The 15481-nt window shown below is 34.8% G+C and overlaps 2 protein-coding genes across 3 annotated transcripts; both read right to left on the bottom strand.

Moving 5' to 3' along the window:
* Window positions 1–745: 745 nt before the first annotated feature.
* Window positions 746–11515, bottom strand: LOC114191424. Its single transcript, XM_028080596.1, has 14 exons — window positions 10704–11515; window positions 9551–9706; window positions 9294–9418; window positions 9010–9220; window positions 8670–8913; window positions 8362–8518; window positions 7927–8254; window positions 3633–4475; window positions 2330–2464; window positions 2123–2244; window positions 1831–2041; window positions 1480–1717; window positions 1240–1387; window positions 746–1137 (listed from the first exon to the last, which is right to left on the bottom strand). Exons 1-14 carry the CDS (start codon window positions 11458–11460, stop codon window positions 823–825), a joined length of 3990 nt encoding a protein of 1329 aa, XP_027936397.1. The 5' UTR covers window positions 11461–11515; the 3' UTR covers window positions 746–822.
* Window positions 11516–11912: 397 nt separating this feature from the next.
* LOC114191833 (cysteine-rich receptor-like protein kinase 10) lies at window positions 11913–15101 on the bottom strand. Of its 2 annotated transcripts, XM_028081253.1 has the most exons (7): window positions 14164–15099; window positions 13754–13888; window positions 13533–13654; window positions 13237–13447; window positions 12803–13040; window positions 12504–12654; window positions 11913–12367 (listed from the first exon to the last, which is right to left on the bottom strand). In XM_028081253.1, the coding sequence occupies exons 1-7, from the start codon at window positions 14942–14944 to the stop codon at window positions 12023–12025; spliced, it is 1983 nt and encodes a 660-aa protein (XP_027937054.1). In that variant the 5' UTR covers window positions 14945–15099; the 3' UTR covers window positions 11913–12022. The 2 variants fall into 2 exon arrangements, with proteins under 2 accessions (XP_027937054.1, XP_027937053.1); XM_028081252.1 differs by having other exon boundaries at window positions 13533–13888; window positions 14164–15101.
* Between the last annotated feature and the right edge of the window lie 380 nt (window positions 15102–15481).

Below are 15481 nucleotides of genomic sequence, written 5' to 3'. Positions count from 1 at the left end.
AGTTTAAAAATACAAAAACAAAGCGATTAATTATTTGTTTTTTTTTTTCACTCTACTATAGGCCACTATTCTTAGTTTTATAAAAGAACATGTATACAAATATCACAAGTAAAATGCATAATGTAAAAGTAACTAGATACGTAAATATAAGTTAAAATTTTCAAAGTCATTGAACTACGATTATATTCAGAATACAAATGTTATTAGTGATTTTGCTTTTTGATTTATTTTGAACGTAGCATGTACAATTTTTTAAATAATACATTATTTTAATAATATATGGTGCTGCGCTGTTGGGCAAAAATCTGTGGACCTAATCTCAGAACCCAACACCAGTATGAAGAAGGAATGCATTTAACTCTGGGCCTCTTTTACATGTCATTTTCTTTTGTGAGCCTCTAAGTTTTAGGCCCATTATTTCTATTTTTGTACAAAATGTATATTAACTAATTCATTTTTCTTTTAACCATTTCCTGACACATATTTATGATAAAAAAAAGGAGTTACTTTTAATCATATTTTAAAAAAATAGTAACATAATATATTTTCAAACATATAATTCTTAAGGAGTAAAGGGCATCAACATACCTTTATCAATGCGTATATTCTATATAGCAACCTATATTCTATAGCAACCGTAAATAACTCTCATTAGTGATTATATTTTTCTATCAAAAGAAACAATTGTTTAACTTAAATAATGGCAAGTTATCTATCTCATATTGTGAAATCTTAAGTCTGAGGATAACCAGAACATCAAATTAATGTAGATTTTAACTAGCTAGGATATACAATCTATTTATACACAAGACTATACATATGCTACCGAGGGATAAATATGCTCACAGACATTTCATTCATTGTTTGTGCAGAACCTGAACTAGATCCTCTTGCTATCATCTTTTGAACTAGTCCACTTTGATTAGAATTTATGGGTTTTTCAGGAAATGGTAACTCAGACAAAGAGCTACCGAGATATGAAACAACTTGTGTCATTGTAGGTCTGTCATGCGGCTTCTCTTGTACACATAATAAACCTATTTGGATGCATTTTATGACTTCACTGTGATTGCAGGATTCCTTAATATTTTGGTCTAATATGTTTAATGGTGTCCGATCCCTCCATTGATCCCAAGCCTGCAACAAATTCATAAATCAAATATTAATTAGATCTATGCCTTCTTTACGTCTGATTAACATCGATTAATGTAAAATAATCTCATACAAATATATACATACATAGCTCAAGAGGTCATCATCGTCTGAGAAAACATCTCTTGCATTCTTTTTAGCGCTAACTATTTCTAGTATTATAACTCCAAAACTGAAAACATCGGACTTTTCTGAAAATTGTCCATGCATAGCATATTCGGGTGACATATATCCACTGTTTACAAATATAAATGTTAGTAAACATGTATATTTCAATAAATAAAAATTGTTAATAAACAAGATGAATTGTACTTGAAAAATACTTACTATGTTCCCACGATTCTATTTGTTTTTCTTTGATATTGATCTACACCAACAATTCTTGCCAATCCAAAATCTGAAATCTTTGGATTCATGTTGTCATCCAATAAAATATTGCTAGGTTTGAGATCACGGTGTATAACTTTCAATCGTGAATGTTCATGTAAATATAAAATTCCTTGGCTAATTCCTTGAATAATTTTGTAACGTTCTGACCACTTCATTTGACTACTTTTGTATGAATCTGTAAATGAAATATTCAATCAAAGTAAGATAAAGGAAACATATAAGGGAGTGTTTTTCTATCCGCTAAAGTATTTCAAAGCTCAGCAATAAATAGTAGTAATATAACCTTACCAAATAGAAAGTAGTCTAGGCTTTTATTAGGCACAAATTCATAAATAAGCATCTTTTCTTCAGCTTCCAAACAAAATCCTAACAATGTCACTAAATTTTTATGTTGAAGTTTTGCTATTAACAAAATCTCATTCTTGAATTCTGCTGCACCTTGGCCTGAACTATGTGAAAGTTTTTTAACTGCTATTTCTCGTCCATCTGGAAGGATACCCTAAAAGCACAAACAATGCATGTTAACTACAAGAAACAAATAGAAACAAACATGCATATATTTTTAATAAGGCTTTCTCACCTTATAAACATCTCCAAATCCACCTTCACCTATCCTGTTTTCATGTGAAAACTTCTTTGTGGCAACTTCTATTATGGCTAAATCAAATTGTAACGACTCCAAAGTAGAACTTTCTTCTCCAACTAGAGGAACATCCAAGAGCTGAAATCAGTAAATTTAACCTTTTAAAGAAATGGGAAAGGGTCAGTTTCTTTTCAGATTACTTACAATTTTCCCTTAGAAGAGTGTTGTATTTCTTCTTTGATCTTTTGAATATGAAATAGCAGACACCACATACGAGAATTATCGACACAATAACGAGGGCAACAATGAAGATTACTCGTAATACATAATTGCTATTTCCTGCATAAATAATTGCACGAAAAAATAGGCTTTAGTAATTAGTAATTACAAAAAGAAAAGAAAGATGATTCATTACACATACATACACCTAAAAACATGTCACTAACAACTTGGCATTCAACTAATCTTCATCAATATATTCTTTAACTTAATTATAAGGTAATTTCTGTAGTACCCTCTCTGAAATCGATGAAGATTAGTAGGCTGTGGTCACATGAATTCAATTCACGAACACTAATCAATTTTTCATATTGCCGAAGAGCGGTTTCAATCTCCTTCCGTCGAGTTCATCCAACCCACGACCAGTGACATCTTTTCTGTTTCATATTTGGTTTCTCTCTTTAACCGTCAATAACGCCTCCAACACCGCCATCTTCAGCTACACAACTTCCTCTGTCGGTGGCCTTGTTGTTGTCTCCGTTGCCTGAATCTCTACACTGCCATTTTCGTTATTCGCTTTTTTACTATCGCCTCCAGCTCCTAAGGTCGCATCTCAATCACCGTCGTTTCCATTTGCCGCTGTGCGTGGAGCGACGCCATTTTCGCCGTTTGCAGGCCGCAACGACAAGGACGATGGAGATGCGAGACATCGTTATAGTGTCTCAGCCAGCGAAGAAGCTAGGGAGGAGAGACACTGTTATGGTTATCTCTTCGGCTTTTGATGAAATCCAGTTTTGTGCTTTCCTCTGCCACCGTAGACAGTACCAATGACGACGACGATTGTTCCTCCATCGTCTCTACCTCCTTCCCTCACGACAGAACCAACATTGGATGAACTCGAAGGGGAAGTTTGAGGCCGATCGATTTGAAATTTTGGAAATTAGGGTTGGATGCTTTCTAACTACAGGAATGGGGAGTGTCATACAATGGAAAAAAAAAATATCCCAAGTATAAAGTAAATTAATAAAAAAATTAGCTTTAATATTTCTGTTTCCACGGAATAATGAAATTATATGAAATACAGAAAACATAGCTTATTAATCTAATTACAGCTAAATGGAATATATATGATCTCAAACTTAACTAATAGGTTTTTGAGATACTACACAAAAATATAGAAATTACTTAACAGTGCAATACATTATACTCAGGTAATTTCATTAAATAGAAAAATTATTTATACTATTAATTACGAGTAAATGGGTTATATATTTGTCAAGAAAAAAACCTGATGAGGATGCTGACGTGGCACTCGTATTGTAAAACTGAAACAATTCGTATCTAACATTGCACATTGCAAGCAGAGCCCTCGCGCCCTGTTTTCCTTCGCAGCACGAAGGAAGAGTTGAAATGGCGTTTTGCAAACACTCTTCACACACACTATTCGTGAAGGACGGGTCGCACTCCGTCAGGGCGTACACCCTTCTCCGAGGCGAGGATCCGGCGAATTCTCTATCGCCGGTGGCGAATTTCCTCGCCGAGTTAGAATTCGCACTCTCTTCCACCAAATCGTCCAACAAGCCGAACAACGTGCTGTTAAAGCTGACCAAGTCGGAGGCGGAGATGTTTTCATCGTTCGACAAGCTGGCTCCCGGTTCGATGTTGATGGGGTTGTAGTAGGTGTTGGTGAAACGGAGCATGCACTCGTCGTACCATATTATGGACTCTGTTTTGTTGGGGCAGAGTTGTGTTATTTCGGTGACGGCGGTGGTTATGCAGTCGTTACAGGTGGCAAGGGAGACGTCGCCGCGGCAGAGGAAAGAGCCGCTGGCGACGCTTGCGGTCCCCAAGCCCATGAAGGTGGAATAGGAGCCGTCGGATTGGGAAATGTTGGAGAGAAGAGATTGGAAAAGGAATTTGAGATTATTTTCGAATGTAGCGCTGGAATTGTAGGATGCGTTGGTTGGACAGTAATTGTAAACCGGAGCTGCAGAGGAACAAATCGGTTCCATTACCAAGAGAGACAGGGACAGAAGAAAGGTAACGTGGTTGGTGGAGCTGGAGAGGAACATGTTGCGCCAAAACATCGTTTCGCGCACAACACAAGATTTTGGGTTGGGAATTACTATAAGTTATTGTAAACCATAAAATGATAAACTGTCAGAATTTTTCTTTTACGCATACACTTCCAGCATCTTCAGTGCGTGATGTTTGACAAATTGAAATGCAGGTCTAGAAGCAACCGAACAAAGACCTAGTCCACTCATTAAAAAATTCAGAATGAAAGTTTGAAAAAGCTACTTCGGTTGATATCAATCGGTTCCCAGATTCAACTCTTTTTGTCAAGGGCAGTGGTTATTTTGACACTGTATATTTTCTCTGACTTCAACTTACACTTTAAAAAATTACTATTTTATTATAACATTTAATTTATTTTTATTTTTATTATGTTAATTTAATATTATATTATTAAAAGTTGGTGTGAAATGGACCTCAAAAATGAAATTGGTTTCAAACGGCTTTTTCCCTTTTGTCAAATTTGCATTAGTTCACATGTTAAATGTATTCAAACCCTACCATTTAATGAGTAGATCGATTAACATAATGTTTGGCTTAAATATAAGTTTATGATTAAAAATAAAAAGAAGTTGGTATTTTAAAACCTTTTCTGAACAACAGAATCAACAAATGAACAGCACTTCAAGTGGGATTAAAGGGTTAAGAAAGAACTTAATTAAGAACCCCTTCGCTGACCGCAGCCTCCTGTTCGGTCCCATGCATCATCATGTTCACCACTCTATTCTCAATAACTTTCAAATAGCTACTTCTTCCCAAGCGAGTTTAGTAGTAAACAAATTGAGTATTTTCTGCAATATATGTATTTAGGTTCAAACTTTGTTACTATAGACAAAATAAATATTTTCTACAATATAGTCAAATTTATGTGCAATACTTTAATTAAGGGTTTTTAAGTATACGATTCTCTAATTCAAATTTCCTTTTAACAATCAATACAAAGTTTAAGTACCACTTTCTCAACCTATTACTAAAATTAAATTATACTATTTACTAATCAACAATACTATACGCCTAAATTTTATCCCTAATCATAGTACAACGCTGTGAATTCCTTTGTATTAAATAATTTTATTAATTCAAAAGAATAACTTTGAGAGTTTATCATGATGGCTAATAAATAACTTTATATATAGAAATTTAAAAAAAGCGTAATAATATTATTAAATTATATTTATTATTTATTAGTTTGAAATAATTTTTTTAAGAGTATACTGCCAGGATCAAAGTTGCCCTATACCTTGCATAATATCACTGGCTCTGCAAGTTGTTATTATAACACCAAAGCCGTAACACTTAAAATCTGAGGCTATCTTTCCTAAAAATAAAATATTAAGTTATCTAATTGATATTTTGCCTAGCCTTATAATTTTCAACGCGAGATAATGTTTCATATTCTGTATTCAATGCCAGATATCCACATTCAATCGCGACTTTTCTCATCTCTTCTAAACTAAGACACCAGACAGATCCTGTAATCGCGAATAATAAAAAAGAGATCTACTATCTTAAATCTTATTTAAAAAAATTAAAATAAGAAGAAAAATACCAAATAAAAAAAAAACACGTACAAAGGGAATGTACTATAAATGTACTGTTTGCAAAATACGTCATATATTTGAAATGAACTAAGTTTGTGCTGGCTACCGGTGAGTTTAGTTAACACAATTGGTTCGCAAACACACTAGATGCTTTTTTAATTAGATGAGGAGAAAATTAATTAGGTGAAATTTATGATGGGCTGGAGTTTTAATTTTTAAATTTATTAAAATTATTACTAAATACCATTTGGATTTGCACTAAACAATATTCAAATTCATTTTATTTTATTTTTTTAAAACTTCTTACATTTCTTACTTTTCTTATAATACTTTTATGTTTTTTGTTTGAGTGAATCTATTAGTTTGGAGGGTACGTAAATGTTAGATAAATGTTCACCAATCTAAAAAGGGACTGACTTAGATTTTCAACACATTTGGAAGGAAGAACATGATTTGCGAAGCACTCGACATGGTATTTGAATAAAATCATTTTTTTATTTTTAACGTATTTGTTATCTAAAGAAAACAGAAAACAATACTATCATTAGCAAAACAAGAAAAGGTTTTCATATCGGTTATTTTATATTTTTAAATTAATTTCAAAAAACATTTTGGACCGAACAGTATAGAAAATATTGACTTTCTATAATCTTTCTAGATTGGTGAGAACCACAATAAGTTAATGGCCGTACGATTAATAACACAATGAATATATCAAGTCAATCAATTACTCATATACTTTAAGAAGAAAGAAGGAATAAATTATTAATTTTAATTTTTTGATTTATTTGAAAAAATACAAACAGGATTAAAAAATTAAAAAATTTTAATTAATTAAAGTGGTCATTGTACACCCTGGCGACTAGACCAGAGTCGATCTATTTGCACAAATGTGTAGGGTCCAATCTAAAGTCGATCTATGTACATAGATAGATTAGATTCGATCTGAAGTTAACTTATGTGTATAGATGAAGGCTCAATACATAAATCCGCAGTCCGTCTCCTCTTATCAGGATAACGACTAAACGATCAGGTAATCACATTTCTGCAGAGGTTGGGATAACCTCGGCACACATCAATCACCTACCACGATTTTAGAAAAACTGAAATAAGGACGAATTGGAGATCTATATAAAGTTAACTAGCTACTCTTCAAAGAAGACAAAAGAGAAAAGACCTAGAAAAGACACAACTACAGAGAAGAAAATATTCCTTTATAATAAATTACGACTGTTGTGCATCTCGAATTCTCTTTGGGAGAACAATTGTGTATGGATCTCTTTGATTTTGTTTTCCCTTCTCGGTGCTTATTATGTGAATCACACTCAATTTTACTAATTTAGTTTAACCTCAACTTAATTGAGCAATAAATCGTGACTTCGTAATTACATATCGAAATTCTTTAGACAGAAAATTACTCACAAGTATGCCACACTTTCACGCAATTAATCAGTAATCAACATAAAAATAATTAGGTTCAAAATCAACTACAACTATTCAAACTAAAATTTATTCTAAACTAAACCAAAAGAAAGTTTAATACTCGCAGTAATAATTTTATGAAAGACAGATAAGGATAAAGTAAGGAATCTCCGCGATTTATGACTTCTTTTCATCTTCAGTGGCAGAATAATATTAGTTGAGCTCAATTTATAGAGGATCCTCAAACACGTAATTTCTACAAATATAGTTGAGTGAAATTTTCTCTCATACACTTTAAACATGATCAAAGAAACATTTAATAAAACAATAATTAAGAATTATCAATTATCAATTATCAATTCGATTTAATACGTGTTATAAAATACATTTGATTACTTGAAAAGTAAAGTATGTTTAAAAAATTAAATTATATACAAACTAGTTTATGAAGCAGTCATTTGTTTCTCAAATATTGGTGAGTTTTATTCATTTCATCACATAAGAAGGGTTCAGTTAACTGAGATTGATCACAACCTTTTTAACGAGGATATACTTGAGTGATCAATGAATCAGCAGCAGAAAAAGGGATTGAAGAACTGTTGGAGTGATCAGAATCAAGCTGGTGTCTTAATCTCTCTTTTGTTGCTCTTCCTCTCACAAGAGATGCTGGCTGTCTGGGAAACCCTAAAGTCACTGAATAAGAGTTCAATGCAAGCATTATTGTCGCCATTGAAGGTCTCTCAACTGGGTTTTCTTGAACACATAACAAAGCAATATGGATGCATCTCTGAACTTCATTTCTAGAATAAGAACCTCTCAATTTTGGATCCAATATCTGGAAAGGTGTTCGATCTATCCAATTCTTCCAAGCCTGTGCCAAAACTTTAGTTAGACATACATACATACATATATTCTTGAAATTCCTGGCACAGCTAATCAACTAAACAAAAACATGTTAAATCGTAGTTCAAAACTCACAAAGCTCAAAAGGTCATCATCATTGTCCTCATGTGATCGATAGTAACTTGTGTTCTTCTTGCCGCTAAGGATCTCCAAAACCAACACTCCAAAACTGAACACGTCGGATTTCACTGAGAATTTCCCATGCATGGCATATTCAGGAGACATGTAACCACTATAAATAAATAAAAATATTGTTAGCACGTAGACTCCAGTAAATAACTCGAAAGATTTTCAAATCGAAAATGAATGATTTTCCTGTTCAGAAACAATTCTTTCAGCTGGTATAAGGTATACACCATAATCTACAATTACATTTAACTTACAAAGTTCCAACTACTCTTCCTGTTCTTGTATTTTCTTGACTTTGATTTCCATGAAAAACCTTTGCCATTCCAAAGTCGGAAATCTTTGGATTCATATCGGCATCTAATAAAACATTAGATGCCTTGAGATCACGGTGTATTACTTTTAGTCGAGAATCTTCATGAAGATATTGAATTCCTCGTGCAATCCCAACTATAATGTTGTAACGTCTTGCCCAGTCTAGCACTCCTTGGTCTTCGTGACCTACAATTTAAACAAAATTGTAGTATTCTAAGAACGATTAGTTTATATAATATCTCGAAAGGGATAACCAGAGCAAAAGGGTTCAAAATAACAAACCAAATAGAAAGTGGTCGAGGCTGGAATTTTTGATAAACTCGTAAACCAGTATTCTCTCTGTTTTCTCCATACAAAAGCCTAAAAGTCTAACTAAATTTCTGTGTTGAAGCTGAGCAACAAGTAGAACCTCGTTCTTGAATTCTCTGTCACCTTGGAGGGAGGTTCTTGATAGCCTCTTCACAGCTATCTCTTCTCCATTGGGAAAGGTACCCTAAAACCATTCTTCACATTACCAAAGCTCTACACACTGTATCTTTTACCATAAGAAATTTATTAATTCATACCTTATAAACTGCACCAAATCCACCTTCTCCTATCTTCATTTCATCTGAGAAACTATTTGTGGCTGCTTCGATTGTAGCCAAGTCAAAATGCAAAGACTCTTCCTCACTAGTCAAATATCTCCTAACTGCATTAAATAGCAGTATGAAGTTATTATAGTTGCAAAAATAAGCACATTGTTCAAACCTCGAAATAGATCAATTATTGGACTGGATCACAACTTCAATTTATTTTTTCTTTAGAAAAAAAAGAACATTACTGCTATCATTCACTTCCTGGACATCCTCAAGATTTTTTCTTTTTGTTTGCCTTCTTCGCCACCAACAGCATCCTATAAACAAAAGCATCGCCGAAATAGCAGGGAGAACAATTGCCACAACCACCAATGTACTTTTGCTTCCTGCCCGAGGGACCTCTTTTTGAAACATGCAACAAAAAAAAAATATACTATTCAAACCACAATGAATAATTTTAGAGCATAAATAAATTTGAAGTTTTGTTTTTTGTTTGGGATAAATACTAATTTTCCTAAATTAGATATTTGATAAAATAAATATTTTGGTAACTTGTTTTTATTGTTTGTGTCAATTTTATTACTCATATTTATTAAGTTAAAACAAGTATTACATGATATGGAAATAATATTGAAAAAGAATATGCATTAAATCCCTTATTTATATACTTATAATGTATATCGTCATATTAGAAATTATTATGATAAAAAAATTTAAGAAAAAAATTAAAAGAAAATAGAAATAAGTTAATAGAGTCAACTTATTGATAAGAACAAACCAAAATAAATATTTTTCTTTTCAGAAATTTAAACAAAAAATCTTATAGTTGATTAGATAGAAGTTAAAAAAAATCAATTATATTCAAAGATTATACTATCATCCTCAAATACATGTGGCCCCAATATAATTGAACCAACTTCCTCCTTAAAGACCACAATAACTGAATCACAAAACAACGTTGGCGTAAGACTGAAATTAGTAAACTGATAAAAATTACTATTACTTGACAGTCTGAATCTCTTTCACCATCTTTCAATTATAAATTATTATCCTATAAAAAATTATGTTAATTATTTTGAATTTGTTGAATTATACTTTTGTCTTAATTTTCAAACAAAAACCTGTATCATTAAATTCACTCGTGTTCTATAATTTAAGGGGGAAAATCCTAAAATAGTGAAAATCATGTAAGTAGCACTTGAAAACTCTATCACTTTCTGATTGTTCACTCAAAAATTTTTACACAAATTTCATTACATTTAAGGTAAAAGCAGAAAGACAAAAAACAGTAAAGAAAAAGAGATCAATGTACTGAATTGAATCGTTTTAGGACTATTAAGAAAACTTGGGTTAGCGGAGAAGACTCATAGTCGATGATATACATAATAATATGCATACCTGAAGAAGGAATGACCATGGTGGAATTGTACAAAAAGGGATACAGTTGGTATCTGATGCTACATAAGGGAAGCAGAACCCTTGCTCCTCCGCTTCCGTTGCAACAGTTTGGAATACTTGAAATTGCGCTTCCAAAGCACGCCTCACAACGACCACTCGTTGAGTCTGGCTCGCACTGCGCCATTCCATACAGCGTTTGCGCGCTCGTCACACTCACCGCTCCTGCGGCGAACTTCTTCTCACTCTCCAAAGCTTTTCCCTCCAAAGTGTTTAATAAGTTCGACAGTAATTGGTTGAAGTGGTCGTGATTTGTGTTAACGGTGCTTCCTTCGTCGTTGAGGGGAATCCCGGGAACTATGTCATCATTGTCGAAGGTGCTGTTGGAGTAGATTAGCATACACTCGTCGTACCAGATGTAGGACTCGGTATCGTTGGGACAGAGGCGAGTTATGTTCGCTGCTGCTGCGGCGACGCAGCCGTGGCAGACGGTTGCGTTGACGTCGCCCCGGCAGAGGAAACGGCCGTCGATGTCATCGACGGAGGTTCGGAAGAAACCGTTGAGGGAGGGAAGGGAGGAGTTTGAAACAAGAGAAGAGAGGAGGGTATTTAAGTTGGATTGAAATTTGGTGTCGGATGCGTAAAAGGTTTGATTGGTGCAGAAGTGGGCACTGTAAACTGCTGCCGATGCAGTTGCATGAAAGAGCAGACATAGTAATTGAAGTGTTAACGAGGTTGTACAGAAGTTGGAGGCTAGCATGTTGGATTGAATAATTAATTGGAGGAATTCTGTAGCTTATGTTTTAAATAATGATAATGGAAAACCTTTGTTGTTATGTTTTGTGTGTTTAGATATTTTAGTTTCATTTCGGACAGCAATGAATGCCAACCATGTGACTATTCACTCGAGCTTTTCCGTCATTATTCCACGCAAATGGTCTTTGCTGACTTAAAACTCGAACACGTATTACTTATGACTTAGTCAACTCCGGAGATTCTAATTTTAAGAAATAAATAAATAAACGGTATAAATTTAGGGATTAAAATGTAAGATTACGAAATATAACAAGTTTAGTAGAATACTCATTATACGTGTACAAATATTTATAATCTTAGTCAAAAAAAAATTTTACAGAAGTTATTTAGAGAAAATATAAAGATACTGCCTTTATGATGTGTGTAAAATGGAAATATCTGAAGGAGACATTTAAATCATAGCTTAACTGGATCAGATAAAAAAAAAAGTTGTACTTTAATTTAGATACAAATAGTTGATGAAATTGATTACAGTGGACTGATGGAAGAAAACTAAAAATGATCCATTAGCGAGGGTATACTTCAGTGACGGATACTTCATTCACAGACCATGGAATTGAAGAGGAGGTAGATTGATCGGTGGTAGACTGATCAGAGTCAAGCCCTCGGTTAAGCCTGTTAGGAGTTCTTCCACGCAGGAAAGATGCTGGTTGTCGTGGCATTGACATGGTAACTGAATAACTGTTGAGCATAAGTGCAATGGTGGCCATTGATGGTCGGTGAGATGGATTTTCCTGAACGCATAATAAAGCAATTTGGATGCATCTGTTTACTTCATTTCTCGAACAAGAACCTCTCAGAGTTGGATCCACAAACTCCATTGGTGTTTGCTCTGTCCATTTCTTCCAAGCCTGTAGTAGAATAATGTTAGTATTTAAACTAGGAATGTCTCATTTTTCCTCACCCACTGAAATAGTCTGTAGCTAGATATTGCAGCTACCCATGGCATCAGCAGAGCAGAAGAAAATAAATTACTATTGCACTCACAAAGATTAAGAGGTCATCAGCGTGATTTGACTGATAAAAATCAGTATTCTTCTTGCCACTCACAATCTCCAAAACCAAGACACCAAAGCTGAACACATCCGATTTCATAGAAAACTGACCACGCATTGCATATTCTGGGGACATGTAACCACTGAAACAACAATATAATCCCCTTATTTAGAAAAAGAAAAACAGCAAAATTTTTGGAAAGAACACATTTTTTCCCGCTGAACTTAACTAACTATCTGTATAACAAGTTATATATCCAAGAGGAAATGACATAAAGACATTGGACTTACTAAGTCCCAACTATTCTTCCTGTATTTACTTGAGTCTGGTCTGCCTGGAAAATCTTTGCCATGCCAAAATCAGAAATCTTTGGGTTCATATTTTGATCTAATAAAACATTGCTAGCTTTGAGATCACGGTGTACAATTCTAAGTTGAGAATCTTCATGTAAATAAAGAATTCCTCTAGCAATGCCAACTATAATCTTGTAGCGTTGTGACCAATCTAACTCTCTTTGCTTCGTAGAATCTGCAAAATTTGTCAAAATGAAATACTCAGATTAAAACAGCGAAATTACAACAAATTCCATTTACAGAAACTATTAATCCTCCAACTATGTTCAATGAAGTTAGTTACTCTGTTTATGAGGTGTCATTTAGTCTGTTGAGGGCAATCAATCACTGCACTAATTGCGACATGTAAGAAAAGTAGAAAAGGTACATACCGAATAGAAAGTAATCAAGGCTTTTGTTTGGAATATATTCGTAGACAAGAATCTTTTCCTGGCCCTCCAAGCAAAATCCCAATAGTCTCACTAAATTTCTATGTTGAAGCTTGGCCACAAGGGCAGCTTCATTCCTGAACTCTACTGCCCCCTGCAAGGAGGTTACTGACAACCTCTTCACAGCTATCTCCTGTCCGTCAGGGAGGACACCCTAAAAACAATCATTGGAATAAAACAGTTAACTACTTTATCATAAAATGAATTATGATGTGTTACTCAGAAAAAATGTTCCATACCTTATAAACCACCCCAAATCCCCCTTTGCCAATTTTGTTCTCATCCGAGAATCTGTTCGTGGCAGCTTCAATCATAGCCAAGTCAAATTGCAATGAATCCGCATCGCTCAGACCTTCCACAACTACACAGCAAAGAAAGATAATAATCATCAGCCACCAAATTAAAGGCAATTGAAACAGATTACACGAAAATATCAGTTTGATGGAGAAAGAGAGATTACTTGAATCCTGGCCAAAAGAATTATTGTATTTATCGCTTGCTCTCTTGCGTAGGAAGCAGACGCCAACAATGAGAAGTAGCACCGCAACGACAATTGGGACACCAATAGCCAGAATTATAGAGATACTTCTTTTTCCTGTACAGGTTAATCACTTTCTAAGACACCCCATTAACAAGGTCATTGAAATTTAGACAGCGGCATGTTTATATTACAAGGACAAAGCTGAGATTCACTTCTTTTAAGCACCTTCAGTCCTATTCTATAGCCAGAATTATAGTTTTATCATATAATTATACTGATCTTCAATGCAAATAATGAATGTAAAACTTTAATTTGATTAGAGAATACTAAATCATCAACGAACTGCACATGAGCTTAGTACATGTTAATATGGTATAAAACTTTGATACCTGAAGATGGGGAAAGAGACTCTGGTTTAGTGGAGACGGCGGAAACATTGTAAAAAGGGTACAATTCATATCTGACATTACAACTAGGAAGCAGGTTCCGTGCACCTCGTTTTCCTTCACCGAGGCTACTGATGGCGCCTGTTAAGCACATGTTGCAATCGAAGACGGATAAATCAGGTCTACACTGCGCCAGGGCGTACAGACTCATTGAGCTCGTGAAACTCGCTTCTCTTGTGGCAAACATTCTACCCGAAAGAGAATTCACCGCATCCTGCGCCACACCATTCAGCGCGGATGCAAGAAAATCGATGAAGCTGTTAATATCGGAATCAGGAACGCTCTGTTGGGAACTGATGCCAATACTTGGGACTATGTTGTTGAGGAAGGAAAGGTTGGAGTAGCGCACCATACACTCGTCATACCATATTACAGACTCTGTTTGGTTGGTGCAGAGGCGTGTGATGTTGTCGGCCGCGGCGGCGACACAGTCGTGGCAGACGGAGGGGGTTACGTCACCGCGGCAGAGGAAGAGTCCCTTGACCTCGCCAGGGGCTCCTAGGGAGAAGTTGGTGAGGTAGTAACCGTCGTGGAGGGTGGCGTTAGAGACGAGGGATGAGAGGAAGAGATTCAAGTTGGTTTGGAATGTTGTGTTGGGTCGGTAAAAGGATCCATCTGTGCAGGCATGTGCGCTATATGTAGGTGCAGCTTCTGTTGCATAGTTAAGGAACACAAACAAGGAGAGAATTAGCAAGTGGGTTGAAGAGGATTTCAAGATGCACATCTCGGAGAGGTAAGATAAGTAGATTTTGTTCTGACACTTAATCTTTCAGTGTGCTCATCAGATTCTGGTCGGGTGGGTGATGATGAATATTACGATGGAAATGAAATTCTCTGTCCTCACCTCAGAGGATACATACAAGTCAATGTTGGCTAACACCAAAGACTACCTTTTCGTTAAATGTTAAATCAGATATTGTAAATTTTGAACCATTTGACGAAAATCAAACGGTGTCTCTGTCCTGTGTGACAGTTCAATAAAATAGAATTGTTAAAGCACCGAATAGTTTGACGAAAATCACTTGATCTTGATGTGTTATGTGTAACACTAATTCGTAAAATAAAGTATCTTTTAACAACTGTTCTTGAGAGGATGCAAGAAAGGGACCAGTGTGCGAGATGGGGAAAACAATATTACAAGAAAGAAAAAAAAATCAATTTTACACAGTTTGTTAAAATTAAATAAACATAAGTAATGAAGTCAAGTTTAATGATGGAAGAACCTATTTTTTATAAGAAAATCCACAGCTTAAATTTTCAT

This window comes from Vigna unguiculata, chromosome 7, assembly GCF_004118075.2.
Source record: "Vigna unguiculata cultivar IT97K-499-35 chromosome 7, ASM411807v1, whole genome shotgun sequence".
Taxonomy (NCBI): domain Eukaryota; kingdom Viridiplantae; phylum Streptophyta; class Magnoliopsida; order Fabales; family Fabaceae; genus Vigna; species Vigna unguiculata.
This window is presented reverse-complemented; position numbering and strand designations above follow the sequence as displayed.